Raw genomic sequence first — 26330 nt, forward strand, 5'->3', positions numbered from 1 at the left:
CACATTCCAAATTAGAGGAAGGTTGCTCTCTGGCCTTTGTTTTCAAGCTCTGCTAAAACCCAGTGGGGAGATGCCTTTAAAATGCTGCCCCCAAATAATGAATTTATATTTGAAATGAGTTATGTGGCTTTTGGTATCAGCCTGACTGTCCCTTAGAAGCTAGTTCTGCTGATGGTTTATTGTTTATTGGGGAACACGTCTTGATTAAGAGGTTTTGGAACACTGCTCAGACTCAGGGAATATGCTTTTCTGCCTAACCCATTTGGAACGTTTCATGATGAAATGATAAAACATGTAAAAACAGGGACACAGCAAACTCAATACACACAGCAAACGAAGAGGGGAAAGAACTGGATTAGAACTTAAGTGTGGAAACAGCAATACAGGAGTAGAAGGTCTCCTTAAATTTCATGCTTGCCTCCCGGCTCACCCAGTTCCTGTAAGTGTCTCTTGAGAAGAAAGGTGAGTCACTGAAGGCAGTGGTGAGCAGTCCCTTGAATACAGGGTGTTCTGGAACATTCTGCTGTGCAAGAAAGGCCCCGCAGGTGGAATGGGAGATCCTGGCAGAGACAGTGTTTTGTGCCAAGGCTCTGGGGCAGGAAGCTTGGGCTAAGTTTGAAGGACAGATTAAGGTCATTTGTGACAAAAGTTAAGATTAACTCCAGTGACGGAACATACACACGCACGGCAGGAAGGGTAACACGTCATCCAAAATGTGAGATGCTTTTGTCCTAATATTGATGACGGGCTTTTGCAAACAACCGGATGTTTGCGATAACGCTAAACATTGGGACATTCACAGGGCAGCGTCTGACAGATTCATTTCAGGAATCCGTGAACTTCTTGCTTTCAGAACCAAAGGAGGAGGTTCCGGGCCCCGAGATCAACGTGGCTTTTAAAGCTTTGGAGATTTTGAATACCAGAGGTTCTGTGAAAGCGATAAACAGCAAATATAAATAAGCTGGAATGTCATTTTGTATTTCGGCCTTTTGTATTGTGTGAATGGTTCATTGCGGGAAGATGTCATTCTTTTCCTAACATCACCTTGGTGTTTTCCAACAGATATCTACCCAAGGCCAAAGCCACTGCCACGTCCCCAGCCTGGCAGCTCTGACAACAGTGCAGGTGAGTCCTGAGTATTGAGACACCTTCTGGAAGCATTGGCTGGGAGAGATGCAACGGACCCGTCTTGGAATTCTGTCCTCGGGCGGTGAAATACGACGAGTTGGCGTTTGAAATATGCAGAGGTTCTGCTCTTATCAATCCCTCTGTTGATGGAGGATGCATTTTGTTTTGTTTTGTTTTGGGCTGAAAGAATGCAATGTGCCCCACAGACATCTCACGTCACTGTGGAGGAAGGGGATTCTCTTTGTCCTTGGTTGCTCTGTTTTGGGTGTTCCGTTAAGTTTTGCTTCCCTCGTCAAGAGCCCTTTGGGGCCACGTTGCCTGAGTTCCCGCCATAGATCGAGTGACGTGTTGGGAATCCATGCACCTGGGGGAGGACCAAGGGATGCTGGCTCATGGTGGTGGGAGAATCGCAAGAATTCCAGGGCTTGGGCAGACACGTGGGCCGACAGATGGGTGCTGGGGAAAGCTCAGCTCTGCGGGTATCCTCATTTCCAGCTGGTTTGGCAATGAGGAGGTCCCCTGTTTCAGATTCTCTTGAGATATTATTCGAACGTTGAATTCCTAGGGTGCAAAACACCGTTGCTTATTCCCAACCAGACAACCTTCAGAGAGATCCAAGCATCATTTCTTCCCTGCAGATTTCGGCTTGAGGTGGCATCTCTGTCTCCAAGACCTGACCTCTAGATCCTAAACTGTGATCCTTTCCGATGCACAAGTATCCCTTTGCCCTGCAGCAGGAGATCATGTTATACTTTGTAACATGTAATGCCATGCAATCGTGGTTAATTTATTTCCTTGAGTTAGAACCAACAGGTTGTATCTAATATCTATGTAGATGGATAGATGATAGATAATAGATAGATGATAGATAGATAGATAATAGCTAGCTAGTTAAACCACTTTGTCTGTGCTACTTTGTCATAGCAGCCAGTATTAGTCAGGGCTCTCCAGGGAAACGGATAGGCCACGTCCCTATCATCTTCATGGCGTTGGCAGCAGAAGAGGCCGCCCGACCAGCTCTTCCGAATACATGAATGACCGTGTGCTTGTCCCCTTCCAGGTGGAGATGGCTCTCCCTCGTACGGCAGCCCACAAGGTAACACACAGGGGCGGGACACCCCACCGTTCCCAGGAGCGAGCTCTCCGCATCACTGCGGGATGAAGTGCGGTAGACGTGTGATTATTGCAACCTGAGGGCGTTCAGGGAGCCCCTACTGTTCCCGTGCTCGTCTGGAAGCTTCTGAACACACGTCTGTCCTTCAGGGAGGGGTCCATCCTGTGGGGGTCAGAGAAGGAGGGCGAGGACTGTCCTCAGGCTGGAAGATGCCTCGGAGAGCTCTGCGAGCAGGGCTGGGGTTCGTGGACCTGCCGCTGGGCCACCGATGGTGTCCCTTTCATTGACCACTCCTGACCGGAAGCCACAAAGCAGAGGAGAGGGGAAGTCATGGCATTCAGCCATAGAGAACCCCCAGAGGGCACTGCCAGCCCCATCAGAGGGCCAGCAGTGGAGGCTGGAGTCCGGACAGTGGGATTTTGTTGTGTGTCGCTGGGAGGATGGGGTCCAGCCTCTTGATCTGGCATTTAGGTGGAGGGTGACAGTGAATCCGCCCAGCTGACCCCAAGGCTTTGGGAAGAAGAAAGGTATTGAGGTGTCTTTCCAACCTTAAGACCCTGTCCCCATGCAGAGCCTCAGTACTGGGTGTATGGACATTCTGGGCAAGTCCATGGATGCTTTTCTTCTCGTGGGCAGGAGGTGGGGCAGAAGGGGTGCATCTCAGGGCAAGAATCCAGGTCTGACACATGGTTTGATGGGGTCCACGGCAGGACAGAAGGACTCATCCTAGACTGGGGCCGAATGGAGGTGGGTAAGGTTGCTCCTTGAGGGGACCTTCTCCAAGGCCGGGTCTAAAGGATGGGTGAGAGGCAGCCAGGACAGGAGAGGTAGGTGCTGTGCTAGGTCGGGCTGGGTACACCCCAGGGAACAACAGTAGTTTATGGGGCCAGGGTGTGGAGTGTGATAGGCAGGGGGCAACACTGGTGACTGGCCAGGCCATCCCCGTGGGCACGTCTGCCCTTTATACATGCTTCACGGGAAAAAGCCTGCCCCTGTTTGTACCTATGTGATGCATGGGTCAGAGGGCCAGCGACAGTCAGGGAGATCAGTGTTAAGACCCACTTGGTTCCCAGACTAAAGAGGATGCTGTAGAGACAGTGGATATGGGGATAAGAGGTCAGCCTGGAGGACCATTTGGTAGTCATCATTGATATTACGTGGTTGATTTGTATGGGATGGCAGAGAGGAAAGAGGTGTATCAGTTAGCAGTGCTATGTAACAAAAGAGCCCCAAACATAGTGATTTTGAACAACCACCATTGATTATGATTATGTGAGTCGCAATGGGGCTAAAACCAGCCCACATCTGTCCAAGAGGCCAGGCCAGGCTGGGCCACAAGGCAGCCAGACATGGTACCAGAGAATAAAGAGAAGCATGACCAGGATAAGAAGCATCACAGCTTCATGTCTGCTGGTTCTATTGGCTGAAGACCCAATTCTGAGGACGATGACCTGGACCCCCCCCCCCCACCTCCCATGCCACCAAGTCACATGGTAGAGGGTGTGGACGTGGGGTGGGGAGCCCCGGAGAGCGGGGTCCAGCAGGGGACAGGGTGAGACAGCAGCACGAGGGAGGGATAGATCCCTGGGCGCCATGGTAACGCTCTTCCAAGCATCACGGGAGCCACATCCACGGCGTGGCCACTCATCCATCACCTACGACACGCCGGGCACTTGCCTGGATCTGATGTAGGACATGCGTGGTTACTTTAGATGGAAGCAACGATTTGTTCTTCTGGGGAAGTGTTGATTTTTGTCACATGAATGTTCCATACCTTGGATTTTGTGCAGGAAAACCTAAGTTTCCCTTAAAGCATTGATGTTTGCTATATGGTTGTGTTCAGAGCCCCAGCATGATTTGAGGATTGGGCTATCAGGGCACTTTTGGGTTAAAAGAATTTTTTTGCATGAGTAAACATTCTATGTCCCCAAAGCTACAGATTCATCCAAATTCACAAATACATGAAAAAACATATCAAGCCTATCTTCTGCACAAAACTGTTGGAAGCCCCAGTCCGATAAGACTGGTTGGTAAGCTCCCCGCGGGTGAAAGCAGAATCACCTCCTCAGGCTTCTTGTGGGAATTCCATCATCTTCCCGTGAACAGGAGGGTGGGGAGGGCCAGGGATGTGATGGCAGAGTTATTTACAATCAGCAGTGTTCCGGCTGGCTGTTTTTCACAGACCATCTTGCTTTTCTGGATTCCCACAGGCAACAGGATAGCAAAAATCCTGTCTCCTATCGTGTGTGGGGTGCTGGTGACCCTGGCGGGGGCAACGGTCAGCTATTTCCAGTACAACAGGAGGAGGAATTGTTGCAGGACAAATGGCAAGTTTCCCTCCCAATTTTATCTTCCCTAAGTGTAAAGCCTGATAAGTATATGAATAAATGTAACAAAACAGAAGCAGACTCACAGATACAGAGAACAAACTAGCGGTTCCCAGTGGGGAGGGGGAAGGGGGAGGGGCAAGATAGGGCAAAAGGGATTAAGAGGGACAAACACTGTGTATAAAACAAATTAGCAACAAGGATATGTGGTACAGCACAGGGAATAGAGCCAATATTTTATAATAACTTTAATGGAATACAATCTATAAAAATTTGAATCGCTATGTTGCATGCATGAAACTAATATAATATTTGTACATCAACTATACTTCACTTAAACAATTATTTTAATAAAATAACAGCCAAGGGGCTTCCCCGGTGGCGCAGTGGTTGAGAATCCGCCTGCCAAGGCAGGGGACACGGGTTCGAGCCCTGGTCTGGGCAGATCCCACATGCTGCGGAGCAACTAAGCCCGTGCGCCGCAACTGCTGAGCCTGCACTCTAGAGCCCGCAAACCACAACCACTGAGCCCGCATGCCACAACTACTGAAGCCCGTGCGCATAGAGTCTGTGCTCCGCAACAGGAGAAGCCACCGCAATGAGAAGCCCGTGTAGCCCCCGCTCTCTGCAACTCGAGAAAGCCCGTGTGCAGCAATGAAGACCCAACGCAGCCAAAATAAATAAATAAATTTTAAAAAAAAATAATTAAAAAAAAATAATAATAACAGCCAAAACAACTTACGTGCAATAGACACACTGGCACATCTTCACACGAATCATATGTATCTAGAAAATTTGTTCTTAAAATGAAAAATGTTTCATTTTATTTAGAATTTATTACTTTTCAAAAAGTCCTTAAAGTAGTTTTTTTTTTTTTTTAATATAGGCCTTCACACGAATCATATGTATCTAGGAAATTTGTTCTTAAAATGAAAAATGTTTCATTTTATTTAGAATTTATTACTTTTCAAAAAGTCCTTAAAGTAGTTTTTTTTTTTAATATAGGCCTTTAGAGCTGATTTGAAACCACACCTAAATAATGGCTTTTAAGATCTCTTCTTATTATACATTTCTTTTAATTGAAGTATATTTGCTGTACAATATTATATGTTACAGGTGTACAATATAGTGTTTCACAAGTTTTAAGAGTTATACTCCATTTACAGGTATTACAGAATATTGGCTATATTATGTTATAAAATTCTTTGACAAATATATGTTAGTTAATTTATATAACTTATGATGAAAGGCTAAATCCTCTTGAATACAATCTATCAAAAAAAGTTCATGCAAAATTAAAACTTTCATTTCGTGAGTAAAAGGTTTTCTGTCTGCTTTTGTTTAATAAGGCAATGGGTTTAAAAATATTGCAAATAGAGTTGAAAGCAGTCACCCGCGATGCATCTGTGTGAGCTGTGTTCAAGTGTCACACTCAATAAAGGATAGCATATTTTGAATTAAAAAATACTTTCTGGGGTCCTTCGCTGGTAATGTTATTTCTGATAAAGTCCAAGGTAGACCCCCTTGCCTAATGAAGGGATTTGAAAGCTGGGACTTTATTACGGACACAGGGGGGACTTGAGAGACGCTTTTGAAAAGACGCTTACACTTTTATTAATTTTTTAAGGTTTTCTTATCTGTAAGATTTGGTTTTACTGCCACAGACCTTACATAAGTAACTTGCTTTTGTTTTCAGTGAACTTTCAATCACAAGGGAGTCGGGAAAGATATTTGGGTGGAGTCTGCAGTTTTGGGACCCTTCTCCCAAAAGAAAACCACAGAAGGACTAAATTGCAAACCTTTCTGTCGAAAGGTGCACAGACCCCAGGGAAACGGGTTGGGGCCAGGGCTGGGGGCGTGCTGGGACTTTCTGCTTCACCTTTGGGTCCAGGCTTCCGGGTTTGAAGAATTACACGCCCGGGTGGGTAGCCGTCCTTGGGAGCAGAGATCCTGTCTGCTGACCCATGAAGGCCCTAAAGACATCGCTAAAGGGAAGATGGGCGGGGGTGGCTGGGTGGAGAAAGGGATGCTTTATTGCAGAAACAACAGCTCAGATGCTAACTCGGGGTCTCCCAAGGTTTGGTCCTGAGACCAACCCTGTCTGAATCTCTGTGTTTTGCCAGGGGGCCTCCACCTCCAGGAAGGAAGCTATGAAACAGAAGCCTATTCCAGGAGTATTTTTTTAAGGATTTGGGCGACTTCAAAAATCCCAAAACCTACCCTTGGCCTCCCTCTAGTGGTGGGTGGGTGGTACTGAGCAACCCCCTGGCCGGGGCGAGCCTTGGTGTACATAACCCCCGACCCTGAAAGTTTGGGGGGCGGGGGAGAAACAGTTTATGAAGAACAACGTTACTTTCTGGGCAACATGCCTTATCATTACAGAGACACTGTGCATTAATTTCGCTTGCATCTTTGGCCAAACTCTGTAAGCACTTGTGACCCCGGGAGCTCAGGGCTGAAAGTGGGCAAGGAAAGTGAGGCATCATCTCAGGCACAAATGTAAGGGGGCTGGAGGGAGCCCCAACAAGCGAAGTCACCAAGATAAATACTATTTTAGTGCCATATTTAAAAAAAAAATAACAAACTGGCAAACTACAGCCTGCAGGTTTGCGGCTTGTTTATGTCAATAAAGTTTGACTGCAGCCAGAGGCAAGTGAGGCATCACATACAAAGGCAAGACTGGATCCCACGTTTATTTCACATTTTGCTACTATGCTCACGGTGGGCTTTTCTGGGCATTCATTATGGTTTTTTTAAAAAAAACACTGCATTCAAGTTTTACGACATATCCTGAGTTTTCTGGCGCCTGCTACAACTTGGTGTCCACTCACCTCCCCCTGTTTGAATTTCTGAAGCAGGGGCAGTTTTTGTTTTTTGGGGATCATGCCCTTCCCGTTTATCTGAGGCGGAAGCCCTTTGTGGTTAAAGCGGTGCCCTTTGTGGTTAAAGCAGTGTCCTGTCTTGAAGCTCTCTGCTGCCTTTTTCGGGACTAGATAAAATACACGTCTAGCTGATTTACTCTGCTGTGCAGTAGAGACTAACAGACTATCATAGAGCAACTACACTGCAAAAAAAAAAAATTCTGTCTACCTCCTCAATTATACTTTGATGATAACTTCACCAGGTCCACTAAGGACCGAATCTGGCTGCCGTTCTGTGAAAGTTAGCAAGCTCAGAGAGTTAAGACATGCTGTGACATCTTTCGGGCACCCCTCCCACAGTGGGAAGGACTGACCCTTGCTGGGTGCAAACCCCGTAAACCGTCTAAGAAATATGGCAGCTTGACATTGCCTCTACGGTCTGGCGCTGATGCTGCCTGGCTGGCTAGAATCCCTGAGTAGGGCCAGGGAATGGCCACTCTCTCCCGAAGGATGGCAGGCACGTACACTGGCCAGCTCTGCAGGTATTAGGAGCGGGGTGCCAGTCCTGGAGCTCGTGCATCTCGTAGGAAAAAAAAATAACAAACTGGCAAACTACAGCCTGCAGGTTTGCGGCTTGTTTATGTCAATAAAGTTTGACTGCAGCCAGAGGCAAGTGAGGCATCACATACAAAGGCAAGACTGGATCCCACGTTTATTTCACATTTTGCTACTATGCTCACGGTGGGCTTTTCTGGGCATTCATTATGGTTTTTTAAAAAAAAACACTGCATTCAAGTTTTACGACATATCCTGAGTTTTCTGGCGCCTGCTACAACTTGGTGTCCACTCACCTCCCCCTGTTTGAATTTCTGAAGCAGGGGCAGTTTTTGTTTTTTGGGGATCATGCCCTTCCCGTTTATCTGAGGCGGAAGCCCTTTGTGGTTAAAGCGGTGCCGTTTGTGGTTAAAGCAGTGTCCTGTCTTGAAGCTCTCTGCTGCCTTTTTCGGGACTAGATAAAATACACGTCTAGCTGATTTACTCTGCTGTGCAGTAGAGACTAACAGACTATCATAGAGCAACTACACTGCAAAAAAAAAAAATTCTGTCTACCTCCTCAATTATACTTTGATGATAACTTCACCAGGTCCACTAAGGACCGAATCTGGCTGCCGTTCTGTGAAAGTTAGCAAGCTCAGAGAGTTAAGACATGCTGTGACATCTTTCGGGCACCCCTCCCACAGTGGGAAGGACTGACCCTTGCTGGGTGCAAACCCCGTAAACCGTCTAAGAAATATGGCAGCTTGACATTGCCTCTACGGTCTGGCGCTGATGCTGCCTGGCTGGCTAGAATCCCTGAGTAGGGCCAGGGAATGGCCACTCTCTCCCGAAGGATGGCAGGCACGTACACTGGCCAGCTCTGCAGGTATTAGGAGCGGGGTGCACGACCTGTGCGTCTGTATGCAGCCCAGTCCTGGAGCTCGTGCATCTCGTAGGGACAGCTCTCCCGAAGGATGGCAGGCACGTACACTGGCCAGCTCTGCAGGTATTAGGAGCTCCAGCCCAGTCCTGGAGCTCGTGCATCTCGTAGGGACAGAGATGGGGATGGGGGCCTCTAACATGGTGACAGATGTCTATTCGCTCAGGGGGACCGTGTGAACATCACACTTTGCCTTTATTTTGTCAAATGGACGTAATAGTCACTCCCAGTTTAGAGGTTATGAAGGCTGATTTGGCCGCATCCCCCAAAGGGGTTTCTACAAATATGAGTTGTCACCCAAAAGACAGAGTTACTCGATTCATTTAAAATGTTCGAAACCCTGAACAAATAGAAAGCGGTAAAAAAGATACCAGTGCTTTAAGATCAATCCGTGGAGTTTTTTTCCTTTTTTCCTGGCTGTGACATCTTGCATCCAATCTTTCCTTACAGAACCAGAAAACATCTGAGGCCTTCAAAATCCACCCTTTGCTTTGAGAACAGCTCCACCCAGACAAGAACCGCCTTCATCACTTCCGAGCAAAGTTCCTTTCCTTCCTGGCTTAAGCAGCTGCCCTGAAGGGTTTTCTCTCCTGTTTGCAATAGACGCGGCACCTAACCAAGAGCTCCTAATTCCTCAGACACCTCGATCGTGATAAGGCAGACAGCTGGACCTCGGGTTGTAAAAAGAGTGCTTGATCTGTTGGCTCCATCGTGATTCCGGACAGAGAGTCCAGCTCTGGAATGAGCTCTGAAACTACCTCCTGGTGTGACCTCAGGCCATCGACATGGTCACAAAGCACAGGGGCAGCAGGTGGCACCGGGGTCTTGGGCGGGAATGCCATCGGCTTCTAAAAGATGGAGACAGACTGCTGTTTGGGTTTCCAACAAGCTGGGGTAAGAAGCTTGACTGATGCTGTACGTTCCTTAGTTATGTCAGGAATCCAGACCCGTTCATCTCCGCCCGTGAATCGGGAATGAGTGATTTTCAACACTAACGGCAGAACTTGAACATTATTTCAGCTCACAAAAGTATCGTCACCTGCAGAGGATGAGGCTGGATTGGGGAAATTTAAGTGCAAAATCGCTGATGTGGAAACCCTCTCGGGGAATTGATCATGGGGTGCTTTTTCCTGTGAAATAGTACAGTTTCTACATTTGTTTGGAGAACGTGGGGTAGAAATAGAGGTTTGCAGATGTTGAGGCTTTTCGTATTAATTTTGGTCTTTGATCCTCTGTGGGTACCAGTTCTTAAGGCGACGGCAGTGCTTTCCTTGGTCTATACTTTTCTTTTTACTGGACTAGATAATCTTCTATCCTCAAATATCTAAAACGTATACTAGCTGTTTGCTTCTATTTTAGTAATACTTTAGGGGAGAGGAAAAAGGATGGTTTGGGCAGATGGGTATAGTTCGATTCAACTGAGATTAATGCTGATAGAATTTTAGAGTTTAAATATTAGAACCAAAGAGGACGCCAGTCACTAGAATCCGGATCTCATAAAGAGGACACATTAAAATTCCAAATATGCATACTTTGTGTTCACCCTTAAGGACTGAGAGCTAGGTCTCCCAAGAGAAGTTGAAAGCAGAAAGCGTTTGAAAGAGCTTCCCCCAAATGGAAAAGAACTTAAAACTAAAGATCCTGATTAGATGTCTCAGAATTGCATGACTTCCGTCCTGGATTTACAAAGATTTGAGCCATTTGAAGACAGCCTGTATTTCCTATTTTAATATGAAGGTCCTAGGACTTTTCCCAGATCTTGTTGAGCTCCCCCATACGTGAGGACGCCCACTAAACGTTTCCCATATATGAGTTTTAGTGGGGAGTTTAATTGAACTCTTGTTAAGAAGTATGTGTATGTACACACACAGATTTACACACAGATGTACATAAATGGAACTCAAGCTTTTTTTTTTTTTTTTTTTTTTTTTTGTGGCATGCGGGCCTCTCACTGCCGTGGCCCCTCCCGTTGCAGAGCACAGGCTCCGGACGCGCAGGCTCAGCGGCCACGGCTCACGGGCCCAGCCGCTCCGCGGCACGTGGGATCCTCCAGGACCGGGGCACGAACCCGCGTCCCCTGCATCGGCAGGCGGACTCTCAACCACTGCGCCACCAGGGAAGCCCAGGAACTCAAGCATTTTTAAAGGTAACTCCATCCGTTTTCCGTAACTGTCATGGGCAACTTTTCATCATTTAAAATACATGTAAGAGAAAAAAAAAAAAAATCGGCCTGGTTGGTGTGTTCTCTTTTCTATATTTTGCCCGTATAAGCATGAGACAGCGGTGAAAGGGTCAAAAAGTCATGAAGCTACGTAGCTTTGCATGCATCCAGGAAATCCCTTTCTACGCCGCTGTGCATGCTTTGGGGGCGTGGCCTTGGAGGCTTATGGCAGAGATGGACCCCCCGCCCCACCAGCTCCGATGGACCCAGCAGTTGTTTGAGAACCAGAAGGGCATCTGTCACCTTCCAAAGGAAGAAATGGTCTCCTCTATACCATGTGGAACAAGATGGATTATGAACACATAAAGAAACATATAGTTAGAGAACAGCGGGATAAACGTCACCCCGATGACAAGAGGAAAATATGGTTCGTGTTCAATGCGTTGAAATTAAAGTATGTGAGTAGTGATCTCTCGGGGAGACGACCCGGAGAACAGCGGGATAAACGTCACCCCGATGACAAGAGGAAAATATGGTTCGTGTTCAATGTCGTTGAAATTAAAGTATGTGAGTAATGATCTCTCGGGAAGACGACCCGGGGACCCCCCGGGGGACGTTTTTTCCAAGCTGAAAACAGGAGAAAAGTCACAATTAGCTGCAATCTCCAAGATCTTGAAATAAGGGAATGAGAGCATTGTGTATAGTGTTCAGAGCAACACCTGCCTCCTGGGAGCATGGATGTGTCTGGTGCTCCGTGGACGGATATCCTCATGTTCCTATGTACACTTAAAAAGAACACCCTTAAGCCTCCTGCACTGCTGGTGGGAATGTAAATTGGTGCAGCCACCATGGAGAACAGTACGGAAGTTCCTTAAAAAACTAAAAATAGAACTACCATATGATCCAGCAATCCCACTCCTGGGCATATATCCAGAAAAGATGAAAACGCTAATTTGAAAAGATACGTGCACCCCAGTGTTCATTGCAGCACTATTTACGGTAGCCAAGATACGGAAGCAACCTAAATGTCCATCGACAGATGAATGGATAAAGAAGATGTGGTACATATGTACAGGGGAATATTACTCAGCCATAAAAAAGAATGACATAATGCCATTTGCAGCAACATGGATGGACCTAGAGATGCTCATACTGAGTGAAGTAAGTCAGACAGAGAAAGGCAAATATCATATGATAGCACTTATATGTGGAATCTAAAAAAAGCAATATAAATGAACTTATTTACAAAACAGAAATAGGCTGACAGACATAGAAAACAAACTTATGGTTACCAAAGGGGAAAGGTGGCCGGGGGGATAAATTAGGATTTGGGGATTAACATACACACAGTCTATATATAAAACAGATAATCAACAAGGACCTATTGTGTAGCACAGGGAACTCTACTCCATATCTTGTAATGACCTATAGGGGAAAGGAATCTGAAAAAAAATATATGTGTGTGTGTATATATATATATATATAACTGAACCACTTTGCTGTACACCTGAAACTAACACAACATTGTAAATTAACTCTACTTTTTAAAAAACAAAAAAAGAACACCCTTTTTTCCAAGTATAAACCACTACGTGCAAGGCTTTCCAGTTGTAGGGTGCTGACTCACTTCTGACTTTTAACATTGGAAAAGCAAATCTCTCTCTCTCTCTCTCTCTCTCTCTCTCTCTCTCTCTCACACACACACACACACATACACACACTGTATTAACATATTGCTTTGGGTTGAATCATAGCCCCTCTCAGATTCATACGCTGGTATCCCAACCAACCCCTGGGATCTTGGAATGGAACTTATTTGGAAATAGGGTCGGTGCAGAGGTGATCAAGTTAAGGTGAAGAGTTAAGATGTGGTCACCCTGGAGGAGGGTGGCTTCTAATGCAATACGAGTGGTGTCCTCACAAGAGGGGAAATTTGGACACAGACACACACGCAGGGAGGAGGTTGTAAGTGGCTTGGAGTGAAGCTGCCACAAGCCAAGGAACTACCAGAAGCTGGGAGAGAGACCTGGAGCCCCCGATAATCTTCAGAGGGAGAGCAGCCCAACACCTTGGCCTTGGACTTGCAGACTCTGGAACTGGGAGAAAATAAACATTCCTTCTTTACGCCACCCAGTTTGTGGGAGCCTGTTAAGGAAGCCCTAAAAAGCTCATGCATACATGAGTACGTGTGGGGTACATAGCTTTTTCCCAATTTAAAAGAGGTGACAGGGAACTCATTTAGCTTGTCTCTCCAGGTGGTACAGGAAGCCAGTCATGATTAAACTCTGGAATCTGAAGCCCAGTGCATGAGCTCACAGTCTGGCTTCTCCATCTCAAGCTGTGTGACCTTAGTCAAGTTGTACCATCTCTCTGCGTGTCAGTTATCTCATCCAAAAAGTGGGTGTAGTAATAATAACATCTGCCTCACCAAACAGTGGTGTAGGAGCGTTAAAAAAGCATTCCGAGTTGTACCTGGTAGGCAGCAAGTGCTGCAGGTAGGAGGGGAAAAATAATAATAAGCTTTTTCTCTTAATGTAAGTACAGTTCAGCTCATTTCAATACATAGGACATTCCACAGAACCCGGCTGAAAGTCCGGACCATAAAATCAAAACTGCAGAAGCTGACTGAAAAACACTGAGTGTTGGAGGATGGAGGTTGTCTGCCCAAATCCCTTTTTTCTATCTTCTGAGTTAATAACCCAAAGGCCCTCTTTCCGTGTTCTGAATTAATAGCTCTGCACCTGGACTCATGGTTTCCCAGGTGAACCAAGGTTCTCAGCATCCTTTGTGGGTAGATGTGGTCACGTGACAGCTCTGGCCAATGGCGTGCCGCCTCGATTCAGAAAAGGTAGGACTCTCGTGTTGTCCGCATAATAGCATCTTCCAGCTTGGCCAGCACCAGGATGCGTGTATCCAGTGTATCTCACTTCGGGGGATGGAGTGCTATGTCAGGACCCGACTGTCCGGATGGAGGGACCCTTCCTTTGTGTTCCTGACCTGTGGGCGAAGGCTCTGGTCCTCACAGCCTACCTCTCTGAGCTATCCCTGGCTCTTGGCAAACGCCCTTTGTAGAACATCAGGGTGGGAAGGATGGTTTTTGAAATTTTCAAATTTAAATTCTCCCTCGATCATTTTTTTTCTTTTCTGATGCGTGCATTTTCTTAGGATATCAACCTTTTCTCACCCAACAGAATTCCCTAAAGTCATGAGCTATTCCTCTCTTGGTAATGGCTAAAAACCAAGCGTTCTTTCTGACAAATACTGTAGGATCTCACTTACGTGGGGAAACTAAAACAGCCAAACTCATAGAAACAGAGAGTAGAATGGTTGCTAGGGGGTGGGGGGCTGGGGTGAATGGGGAGATATTGGTCAAAAGGTACAAACGTCCACTTACAAGATGAATAAGTTCTGGGGATCAAATGTACAGCATGGTGACTCCAGTTAACAATACTGTATTCTATACGTGAAAGTTTTTAAGAGAGTAGACTTTAAGTATTCTAACCACAAAAAGAAATGGTAATTATGTGACAGGATGGAGGTTGTTGGCTAAGGCTGGGATGGTAATCCTATTGCAATGTATACACAATGTACACCTTATTGTATATATCACAATGTAGACCTTAAACTTCCGCAATGCTACATGTCAATTATTATCTCAATAAAGTTGGGGAAAAAAAAGAGCTCTTTCTGACATTTTCTCCTGGAAGCGTTTTCTGCTTGGATTCTGTAGGCATCCAGCACTCCACATGCACAGACGATCACTTCAGTGGCTTTGGCAAGATTTTCTTCTTTCTTTCCACGGCACATTCACTATAAATTTAATACTCTGTGATAGTTCTTTTTGTGCACACATATATGTATCTGGGGGAGTGCAGCTCACTCAGTGACCATATGTTTCTACTGACGTCATAGAATCTGACTTTCAAATGGTGTTTACTTCTGACGGCGGCGAAGCTTGTTCATTTTTGAGACTGTTTAATAGGATCTGCGTGTGCATCTGTTCTTTTATCTTCTTTCAGATAATGTAGCGTAGATTTGCTGGCTTTTTCTTGCAGACGTTTGGACGACTCCTTTATCTGAGCTCATTGATCAGTTTCTTCGAAACTCCTTGCGATTCACGTTCGAGAAGGTCTCCAACATCTCATGCATTTCAAATGCAAGGAGCCGTCGTCTGTAGTAGACTCATTTCTACCTTCAGCAAATGTTTTCTAACATTTTGTTTGTTTATTGAATTCACTCTTTCTTTGCACCCTCTGGTTTCTTATAAAAGCAGCTTTTTGCTCCCCCAAAGGTGGATACTTTCATCCAAGCCCTCTGTTACTTTTCTGGCTGTGTTAACCTGAGACAGTCATTCTTCAATCTCACAGATCTTTCTTTTCATTCATGGACAAGTGTCACGTTGAACCGTCTCGTGAGGCAGGTGACAGATTTCGGATCCCCATCTGTAAAACCGCGAGCCTTGGGCAGGTACAGATGAGTTCTGCTGGTTTTCGACAGCTTTTCAGAAGGCAAATTCTAATAGCAGCAGCCAACCATGTAATTCTCTCCTCGAATTCTTGCTCTGAACCCATCAACCGTTTCAGGACACGTTAATCCATTTTCACAGGGGCCTTGAATTTTTTTTTTTTTTTTTCAATTAAGCCCACTCAGATAGTGAGAACATAGTGGAGCAAGTCATCAGAAGCTAATCACCAGCCTTAAAAAACCGACGGTTCAGGCACCGTTTCTGAGAAAATGATTCCTCTTTTCACTCGTAAACTCACGAGGGGACCTTAGTTCTGGAAAGCTGCCTGCTTTGGTAGAAAAAGAGCAGAAAGCTGTCTCTGATCCTGTTTCTTACCATGACGATGACGCTGAAAGCAGGCAGAGGACAGCCCTTGCGGTTCCTGAAATCCACCAGTCTGATGGGGCCAACTTTTCTTTGGAGAGCCGCCTTCTATGTTAACCATGTACCTCTTGAATCTTCACAGGCTGGGGACACACCCTTGGCGTAAAGCACATCTCCAACCCTGGCAGCTTTCACCTTGGTCCCCAAAGCAGGTGGTACTGTTACTGGTCAGGGCTCTTGGCCTCCTTAAGCAATGGAAATTGATCAGAGGCCAGGCAAGAAATTCAGGCCAGGCTTTGTGGGGGCCCTGCTGCAGCAGGCGGGGGAGCGAGAACAAGTAACAGGTTCCCTTACTCGCTTGCTCCGGGCGTGGGGGCAAGCTTGTTCCTTAAATGGGCTGCGGGTACGGGTGGGTCCAGGGGTCGGGCCGGAGGGGAGGCTTAGGGGGTCTGCCCACCCCTTAGGTGGTGTTGAGTGCAGGGGGCCTGCGCAGGACCCTGCTTTCGCTCCCGACCCCCTGCTTTTGCTCCGGGCTCTTCAGAAGTGGCAGGTGGGCTTTTTGGTCTCTTTGTATCTTACTGTTCCTCATTTGCCCCAACTGCGCGTGCACGCAGTTATTTTTAGTCCTGTACATTTCCTGTGCACGTTGCTGCTGCAGGAGATCTTTGTGCAGGCACAGGCCCTGCAGCAAAGGGTCCCGGGGCCCAGCCTGTCTCAGTACTTTCAAGGTATTATTATCTCTTCAAATGACTTTTTGAGCACGTTGCCTGTTTTATTCCCAGGGGATGGTTTTTGCTGCTTCCTGGGGTCCTCCAGACTCCGGTGGTTAGGAATTCTGTGGAGGGACCATCCATGAATGCAGGTCTCGTTGTTGTCCGGAGATCTGTTCTCTGCCTGTTGTGTAGGTGACCCCGACACGCCGACAGTGCATCTACACAGAGCTCACGCAGAAGTGGCCCCTTTCCCATCTCTTGGTCTCTTGGTTCAAAACACAGGGTGGGTAGTTACCCTGCAGACGGGTAAAGTGAGAGATTCTGCAGCTTTGTGAGGATTTGGGTCTAGGTGGTAATTGCTTTCTGAGCCCATCAGAGGCTGCTGCCTTCCGGCCCATGAGAGAATTACATTTCACATTTTGCCCTGGCGGCCCCCTGAAAGCGTTCAGAGCTTTGTTCTGTGCAGAAGGGATACTGTATGGTGCATGGATTTTATTCCATGTGATAACTTTTCCATGCAGACGAGACCTTGGACCTCAGGAGAAAAGAATTAATGAGATGCAGAATTCCATGTGTTGTCTTGTGATTCTGATGACTTTTCTGTAAAGGGAGAAGATATGTATATATATATTCTGTAAAAATAGAAATATGCTTTACTTAAGGGGAGTTAAGCCTTAGAGCTGCGGAAATTTCATTTTTTTCCAATATATTATTCTTAGGTCTATAGTCTTAAAAATCTTTTAAAACAACCTGCACAACAATTTCAAAATTCAGTAAACAAAAGAGGAAGTATTGGATATTCGTTTTCACTAAATTTACTAATGAAAATTTCCCAAAACAGAGGCGGTCCTCCAATTCATATATCCCCAAGAATCTTGTACAATTAGAGTCTCCTGACACTGCGAAAGCCCATAGTCATTTTATATTAATTAATTCAGTTAAACCGAGTTACATTTTGTTTAGTTGTACAAAGAAACATTTTCTGTGACACAAATGAACGTATCTATGAAACAGAAACAGACTCGCAGACATAGAGAACAGACTTGTGGTTGCCAAGGGGGAGGGGGGATGGGGGAGGGAAGGACTGAGAGTTTGGGGTCAGCAGATGCAAACTGTTGTATGCAGGATGGATAAACAGCAAGGACCTACTGTATAGCACAGGGAACTATATGCACTATCCTGTGATAAACCATAATGGAAAAAAGTATGAAAAAGAATATTAAAAAAAGAAGAAATGACACAAAAACCTTAAAAAACTTAGTTATATAACATTTTAAAAAATAAATTAATCGAAAGGAATAAACATTTTCAATTTGGCAAACAGAGAATGATTTATTAGATCATCAAGCCAATGTTAAATCTACCAGTCAAAGAAAGAGTAGCAATCTAGAAAGTGAACAAAATAACTGATGTTCTGATTAGAAACACCAAGTGCCAGTTTGAGTAATAGTAATGTCAATGACATATACATATGTTCTATTTTAGTAGGGAGACATGAGAAAAACCAAACTTTTAAGATACATTAAATATTTTACACATGTACACATACACATGGGTGTCATTGACAGTAAATTGTTAGTAAAGATATAACTAGTTCCAAGGTTGACTGGGCAGATATAGTGTATCGTAGTTGCCACCATGCACCCTCCAGGGTCAAAGTAGTAACTATAGAATTCAGGAGATTTACAAAAGAAGTCTCCCCCAGATTGCTCAGTTACTTGTCGAGCCATTGTAAATGTGTGAAATGGCTTTAAAATTTGTTTAGCATTTTTAAAAATCACGGTTAAAAAAAAATCATCAATACCTTGCAAATTGCTATGGCCCAGGCACACCAGGGAATCAGAGATTCCCATTGGATGTCCCATGGAAAAGGTCACCATCTGCTATGGTGTTTTTAACGTAAATGTTAGTCTTGGTGGGGTTATTCTCTGCCTATCCGGCTTTCTTTAGAAATCCAATGTCTTCTAACACAACTTCTGTCTGAGCCTGTTGGTGAAAGGCTCGTGAGATTTCCTGGGAAAGAGAGAAAGAGGGTCAAGGTGTCCATGGGCCAGCCCCGTCCCGTTGAACCCTTATTTGCAGGTCAGACCCCTAAGGGATTAGAATTAGCTTGTCTGGTTTCACACCATGTACTGTTCTGGTTCCTGACGCTGCAGGGCTTCGGTGATGTGGGTTGGCCTCTGCGCCAGTCCCATCTTCCTAACGGAGGCATGTCCCCCGCGGTTCCAGATATAAATGCAGTGCACATCTGTGCCTTGCAGCTGTCTCCCTCCGCATCCTGGCCATCCACCCCTTCTCACGCTGGCATGCATCCAACATAACTGCTCCTCTACGAATAGCTGGGGATGCATAAATGGTCTGTGGAAGCACAGAGGACGTCCCAAACTCCCCTCAACTGAAAATAAAAACAGCACTTGGACCTGACAAACATGGAACATTTTGCCCCTGGGGTGGAGGGCTGGGGGCAAAATCTGACACGCTCACCTTTGGCCGTAGACCAAAGGGGAATTAGTTAGGAAGATGGGACCACTGCATTCCCAGCCCTTTCCCCCGCCCCGCGCACTCCCTCACCCACCTCCTGTGCCCAAACTTTTGTTCTCTATCTTGTATCCACTTCCCACATCTTATGCAGTATAACTTTTTATTGTTTATTGCCTGGCTTTTTCCCTGCCCCCAGAAGGTACATCTATAAAAGCATGGGTGTGTCCGTAACTCCTAGAGCAGTGACTGGCATGCAGTAGGCGCTCAATAGCTATTTATTCAGTCAACGCTTGGAAGGAAGAATGAATCTGTCTCAGCTCAGGCTTCCGTAACAGAACATCACAGACTGCGGGCATTCAACAACAGACTATGTTTGTTCTTCGTGGTTCTGGAGGCTGGGAGTCTGAGATCACCGGGGAGGGGCGGGGGGCAGATTAGTTTCCGGTGAGCCTCTCTTCCAGATTTACAGACGGCTGCCTTCTTACTGTGTCCTCAACATGGTGGAGAGAGAGCTCTGGTGCCTCTTTTTCTTCTTCTAAGGATGCTAATGCCATCTTGGGGGCCCCACCCCCATGACTTCATTCAAACCTGCCCAGGGGCCCATCTCCTAACACATCCCATTGGGGGTCAGGGCTTCAACATCTAGATTTTGGGGGACACACACATTCAGTCCATAGCAGAATTTCTTTTTAAAAAACATTAAAAAAATTTTATTTATTTATTTTATCTTTGGCTGCATTGGGTCTTAATTGCGGTATGCGGCCCTTCTCTGGTTGCGGCGAGCGGGGCCTGGCGGCGAGCGGGGGCTGCTCTTCATTGCGGTGCGCGGGCTTCTCACTGCGGTGGCTTCTCTTGTTGCAGAGCCGGGGCTCTAGGCTCGCGGGCTTCAGTAGTTGCGGCACGCAGACTCAGTAGCTGTGGCTCGCGGGCTCTAGAGCACAGGCTCAGTAGCTGTGGCGCACGGGCTTAGGGATCTTCCCGGGCCAGGGCTCGAACCCGTGTCCCCTGCATCGGCAGGCGGATTCTCAACCGCCGCGCCACCCGGGAAGTCCAGAATTTCTTATTTAGGCCACAAACTTCCCATCACAGAGGAGTTGTTTCCTCTTGTTATTCTAGCTAAAGACCTTTATGTGATGAGATTAATAGAGATATGAACAAATGTGAGGTTTTAAAATATATATATTATGAAATAAAATGTGCCAACATTTGGAACACCTCCAGATGACCCATGCATGATATTGCAGGATCCTAAGTGGATAAAAGATCCGTCTGAAGTTCAAGATAAAGCTGTGGATTCTGACTTTATATAGAGTACAGAATTCATTGATTGGTATCCAGATTCCATGCTGAAATCATGGAACCTTAAAGAAACTACCAATTTTCAAGTTTTGGTGTGGCATCAAAGAAGAATGTCAATTGTGTGCAAACCCTATTAAAATATTCCTCTCTTTTCTAACTACCCATCTGGGGGAGGCCAGATTTTCTTTACCCATTTCAACCTAAACTATCATTGCAACAGAACAAATGTAGAAGTAAATATGAGCAAAAAAAAACAAAAAACAAAAAAAAAAAGAAAATATGAGAAATCAGTCATCTTCTATTGAGCGAGATATGAAAGAGATGTACAAATGTGTACATTAATGCTACTGTTTCCCTCTCCCCCAGTTTTTGTTTGGGAAAAGAAATTTATTTTTCTGTAAAAATATGTGATTTATACAAAATGGAATGGGTTTATTATTATTGCTATCTTTAAACTTATTAAATGAATAAATACCAAAAATTTTCAGTTTTAGTTTCTAATACAGAAAATATGGATACTTATAAATAAATATCTAAAAATTTCAGTTTTGAATTTGAGTATAGAAAACATAGATATTTATAGATAAATATCTAACATTTTCCATTTTAATTTCTAATACAGAAAATATGGATATTTAAAACCTACATAAGCAAAAGTTCTTTGGGTTTCTCACTAGTCTTTCAGAGTGTCAGGAATCCAGTGACCAAACTGCTTGAGGATTTCTGCCATGTGGTATAAATTAGGATGCTTTTATGCTGAAGTAACAGAAAGTCCATCTCAAAATAGCTAGCACTCTAAAGACAGTATCTTGTAAGGGGACTTACGGAGGTTTAGGGCATCTGGATGGGGGATAATTTGAGGATTTAATGGTGTTCTCTCATGGTTCACCGGGCATTAACCAGTTTCACTCATGGCAGAAAATGGCCCTGTAGCTCCAGCCCTCACAGCCTCACCCACTAGTATCTGGAGGCCCAATTAAGGCCATTTCCTCTTCTGAGAGTGAAGACCTCTTTCCAGAAGCCAGCAGCTGACCCCCGCCTCATGCCTCACTCACACACAATGGGCCACACAGCCCCTCGCTGAAATTGGGACGCATAAATCCTGGAGGAATAGCCCAGTTCTGTTAAACACAAATAACAGAAAAATAAATGGCGGTTGAGTGGTAACCAGTAGCACGTGACGTAAATGCTTTGCTTCATGTTTTCTTGCATTTGTGGTCCCTTATAGCTTCCTAGGTTAATGTGTACGGATAAAATACAGATATATAAGGACTTCCCTGGCAGTCCAGTGGTTAAGACTGTGCCCTTCCAATACAGGGGGCGGGGGTTCCATCCCTGGCTGGGGAGCTGAGATCCCACATGCCGCGTGGCCAAAAAATTAAAAAAGAAACACAAACGGATCTGTCATTTGCAGTTGGGACCCGCCCATATATGGATGTGTACATACTGCAGACTTCTCTCCTTCTCTCACTTATCTTTCAAGGTCATCCATAGGATCTTTGTCACAAAAACGTGGCAAGTGATCCAGTTGGCTGGCGTTCTCTTCTAGCTCCTGGGCTTAAACTATGTCCGCCACAGGGCCCTGTAACTTTCCAACAATGTTGCAACTGACGTACCAACGAAAGACTCAATTTCTCTGAATGGCTCCCGGGGAGAAGGCAGGCTCCCTTTCGCGGCGGGCAAACCTCCTCCGTGCGGCTCGCCGGCTTGGGTGCGTGGGTGCGAGGCGCTGCTTCCTTCTCCCAACTGTATCAGCCGCCTGGCTCGATTTCCTGTCCTCCTGTGGCTTGGGCAGCATTCGGAATTCCTAGGATTCTTTACCAGCGGGAAAGCATAATGAAACGGTGCGTTCAGGGGTGGGGTTGAAGGGATCCGCCTGTTCAGTGTCTGGGTTTCATTTCCTCCCCAACCCGGCGAGGACGTGCCGCGATCCACGCCCCCTCCCCCAATCTGGACTGTAGCTTTTTAACCCTCTCTTCCCCTCTGGGCCAAAGAAATCCGGATCCTCCTTCTCTCAGCTGGTGTCAAAACAGAGACACAGGGGCTTCCCTGGTGGCGCAGTGGCTGAGAGTCCGCCTGCCGACGCAGGGGACGCGGGTTCGCGCCCCGGGCCGGGAAGATCCCACGTGCCGCGGAGCGCCTGGGCCCGTGAGCCACAACTACTGAGCCTGCGCGTCCGGAGCCTGCGCCCCGCAACGGGAGAGGCCACAACGGTGAGAGGCCCGCGTACCGCAAAAAAAAAAAAAAAAAAAAAAAAGCAGAGACACAGTTGTCAAGCTGTCACAACTGGGGAGGGGGAGCTCCTGGCACCTGGCGGGTGGAGACCAACACCCCACAGGGCCCAGGACGCCTCACATGAGAGAGTCCTCCAGCCCCAGATGTCAGTAGTGCTGAGGCTGAGAAACGCTGACTTAGCATCAGAGATTCTATCATCTAACTATTTATCAATCAACCATTATCTATATATTATAATTAACCTATCTATTATCTACCATCAATCTGTGTATCTCTCTATCCTGTCAATCTATCCACATGTCAATCATCTGTCATCTTCCATCATCTCTGTCTTTCTCCTTGTCTCTCTGGCTGTAGTTTGCAACCAGACACAATTTTACTCCCCCAGAGACACCTGGCGACGCCTAGGGACGCTTTTACTGTCACAGCTTGGGGGAGCTGCTGGTATCTGATGGGTGGAGACCAGGGGTACCGCTCCACACCCTGCAGTGCACAGGACACCCCACATCCGAGAGTCACCCAGTTCTGAACGTCCCTAGTCCCGAGGTGGAGATCCTGCTGGCAGGTAACTTCTAACCCAGGGCAAAGGGAAAATTTTAGACTCTCACCACCCCGCACTGTGGACTGAAGGACGCAGACGCTGTCTGGGACGTTTCAAAGGGGACCTCTGGCTGTCGGAACGCTCTGGTGGGTCCTTTTCCCCATCCCCAGTGTCACACAGGAGCACTGCACCCCTGGGGCAGAAAGAGGCCAGAGTGGGGCCAAAGGGTATGACCCTGTGGCACGGATGAGTGGGGACACTTGGCAAACACTGGAGACAACAGCCAGACAAGCACAGAGGCTGGGAAACCGTCCCCTTCCTCTGGAAGCCAGGGGGCCGCTGGGGGCTGAGGAGACCTCGGGGCTCAGAACGGACCCTTCCTGAGACTGTCGGGCTGCATCAGAAGCACACCGACCTCTTTCAGGTTGCCTGGCAGGGGACAGAAAACCAGCACTGTCATATTAAGTAAGTCAGACAGAGAAAGACAAATATCGTTTGGTATCACTTACATGTGGAATCTACAAAAATGATACAGATGAACTCGTGTACAAGACAGAAACAGAGTCACAGATGTAGAAAACAGACTTATGGTTACCAAAGGGAGAAGGGACGGGGGAGGGATAAATTAGGAGTACGGGATTAACAGGTACAAACTACTGTATATAGAATAAACAAGGACCTACTGTAGGGCACAAGGAACTATATTCAGTATCTTGTTATAACAAGATGGAAAATAAATGGAAGTAGATTCTTTTTATTAATCTTTTATTAAAAAGAAATAGATTCTTTTCTATAATGGCAAAGAATCTTGAAACGAATATACATATAACTGAATCACTTTGCTGTATACTAGAAAGTAATACAACACTGTAAATTAACTATACTTCCATTTAAAAAAATGGTTAAGGAAAAAAAAAACAAACAGACCAAAACCAGCACTGACTGCAGAAGCGTCTTCCCCTGGTTGTTACTCAGGTCCTGGTGCTTGCACCAATGGTTCAGAAGCTGCAGGGATTTCAGGGAGACTTCTAGAGGCTCAGTAAGTCCTGCAGACATCTTGCAGCACCCCGATAATAAGTTCGTGCACATAGTACCCAGGGCCCTTTTCCTGCTGAGCGAGATCAGCCACACTATAATCGCATACGAGATCTGCATTTTGGAGACAGCAGTGATGAGGTGGGGTCCTGCCCTAGCGTTTTCCAGCCGGCCTGGCCCAGCTCTGTCACCTGGATGCGATTTCTGAGACAGCTCTGAGCCCATATGTGACGGGATGCTGAAAACACCTGCGGTATCTGTCCCTCGAGGCCGATGGCTATCCATCCACGGTGCTGTCTCTGTGGACAGATGCCCTGAGACTCTGGGCTCTTGCTTCATCTGTCTCCCCACTTGTCACGGGGAATCCTCTTCTTGCTCCAAGGCAAGTGAGCCCCGATGGCTTTTAAGCCTGCAAAGCCCCCTGTTCCCCATGGGGCATGAAATCCAGCAAAAAGCCCAGACAGATATCCCAGTCTGCTGGGCGATGGGTGACATCCACGCCTTACTGCCCTGATCGCTAACGAGGTTTAGCATCGGCTATGTCCTCTCTTAAGATTTTTTTCTGTCGCTTCGTGAGCTTAAATTGTACCGGTTCCCAAAGTGTGAGGTGTGGAACCCTGAGGGTGCAGGTTCCCTGAGATCAGGACATCCGCGTGGGAAGAACTCCTTTGTTTTTGTTAAAACTATGTTGAAGTTTGCACAGATGGTGGAGAAGCGACACGGCGGATGGGGGGCGGTGGGGGGGGTGAGGCCTGCTGGGGCTTAGCTGGTGTAGTGGAGAGGCAACCCCTGCCGGGACGCCTCCCGCCCACCCCCCAGGTGACATTTTCAGAGCAGGAAGCCCTGTTGCTCAGTTCCTGCAGAACAGGAATGTCCATTCCTTCTGTCGATAGGTGTTCCCTGGACCCTGGATCCCGCAGGACATGACAACGTGCTGGATGGGCAAGGTCCAGCAGGTGGGAGAATTCCTGAGATACCGCCTGGTTTCTCGGGGCCCCTGGGCTTACGCGCTCCTATGGCCCCAGCCAGTGGCTGCATCCTCCCTGAGGACAGCATCTGGCCCACTCCTCTCTCCCTCTCTACAACCCGCCGTGGCTCACAGGGTTCAGATGGCGACTCGTCCACTCATGTGGACATGCACTCACATGCGCGGGCATGCACTCACACGTGCATTAATTCACCCCTCACCCACCCCGGCGTGCCCTCACACGTGCATTCATTCATTCCATTCGTCCACTCCTGCAGGCATTCACACATTCATTAATTCACTCGCTCATGCATGCATTCATTCATAAATGTATGCCCTCGTTTATCTACTCCATTCATTCCCTCCCTCATAATTCTCTCACTCCCTGACGCACGTATTCAGCAGCCGAGGTGCCCATCACGCGCTCATTTATTTTCGGTTACTCTCTCCTGCGTCCACGCACCGTGCATGCACCGTGCGCGCTTGCATAACCCCTTTCCTTCGCTCACTGAGCGTTCGTTCAGTAAGATCACGTTTCCAGGGTGGCCTCTGCCCGGGCAGCGCACCGGCCTTGAGCCCGGCCCGGGAGGGAGGCCACTGCAAACGTTTACTTTGGGGGCTGGCCGGTTAAAGGTGACATGTCCGAGCGGGGGACGCCGCAGACTCCAGGATTGGGCGGGGAGCGGTCGAGGGACCGGGGCGGGGCGAGGGTGCCCGGCGGCCACTGCCCCCTCCTGGCTCTCCTTCCGGGGGGTCAGGGGCCGGGCACGAGGCGGCGCCGGCCTGGCGCGGGGCTGCGGCGATCGCGTGGACCGGCGTCCGGGGCGGCAGAGCGGGGTCGGGGCCGGGCTTCCGGAGCGCCGACCAGCCGGCCGGGCCGAGGCGCTGGGGCGCCGGGGACGCGTGGTGGGCGCAGGGCAGGGGCGCGGGCCCGGGCAGAGGCTGCCGGAGCGCCGCAGGGGCCGGGCGGCGCGGAGGCGGCCTGGGCGCGCCGGGGACTTGGGGCTGAAGCGGCCAGAGCGCGGGGGAGGAGCGGGGCGGGGCGCGGGGGTGCGGAAGGCCGGGGGCGGGGGAGGCGCCGGCGCCGGGCGGAAGCTTCGGGGGCGCAGAGGAGGTGCTGGGCCTCGGGAGGGGCGCGGGGGAGGTGCTGGGCCTGGGGAGGG

The 26330-nt window shown here is 47.5% G+C and overlaps 2 protein-coding genes across 12 annotated transcripts in view; both read left to right on the forward strand.

Annotated features, from left to right (window-relative positions):
• XG (Xg glycoprotein (Xg blood group)) overlaps window positions 1-11380 on the forward strand; it is a 32153-nt gene extending 20773 nt beyond the window's left edge. For both annotated transcript variants that reach the window (XM_007128771.4, XM_007128773.4), the window contains 4 exons: window positions 1063-1125; window positions 2189-2224; window positions 4453-4569; window positions 9358-11380. In XM_007128771.4, the coding sequence (XP_007128833.1) occupies window positions 1063-1125; window positions 2189-2224; window positions 4453-4569; window positions 9358-9374 (233 nt within the window). In that variant the 3' untranslated portion in view covers window positions 9375-11380. The remainder of the gene's footprint in view (window positions 1-1062; window positions 1126-2188; window positions 2225-4452; window positions 4570-9357) is intronic.
• A 14228-nt stretch (window positions 11381-25608) lies between these two features.
• Window positions 25609-26330, forward strand: part of GYG2 (glycogenin 2) — a 46692-nt gene continuing 45970 nt past the window's right edge. For 6 of the 10 annotated variants that reach the window (XR_008617959.1, XR_008617958.1, XR_008617960.1 and 3 more), the window contains exon 1: window positions 25621-25800. Coding sequence is in view for 6 of the 10 variants with exons in the window: in XM_028492496.2 (XP_028348297.1) it covers window positions 25636-25800 (165 nt within the window). In the remaining 4 variants the exon portion in view is untranslated. The other 4 variants (XM_028492493.2, XM_028492492.2, XM_028492491.2 and 1 more) reach the window with 4 other exon arrangements.

The sequence above is a fragment of the Physeter macrocephalus genome, chromosome 7, assembly GCF_002837175.3.
Source record: "Physeter macrocephalus isolate SW-GA chromosome 7, ASM283717v5, whole genome shotgun sequence".
Taxonomy (NCBI): domain Eukaryota; kingdom Metazoa; phylum Chordata; class Mammalia; order Artiodactyla; family Physeteridae; genus Physeter; species Physeter macrocephalus.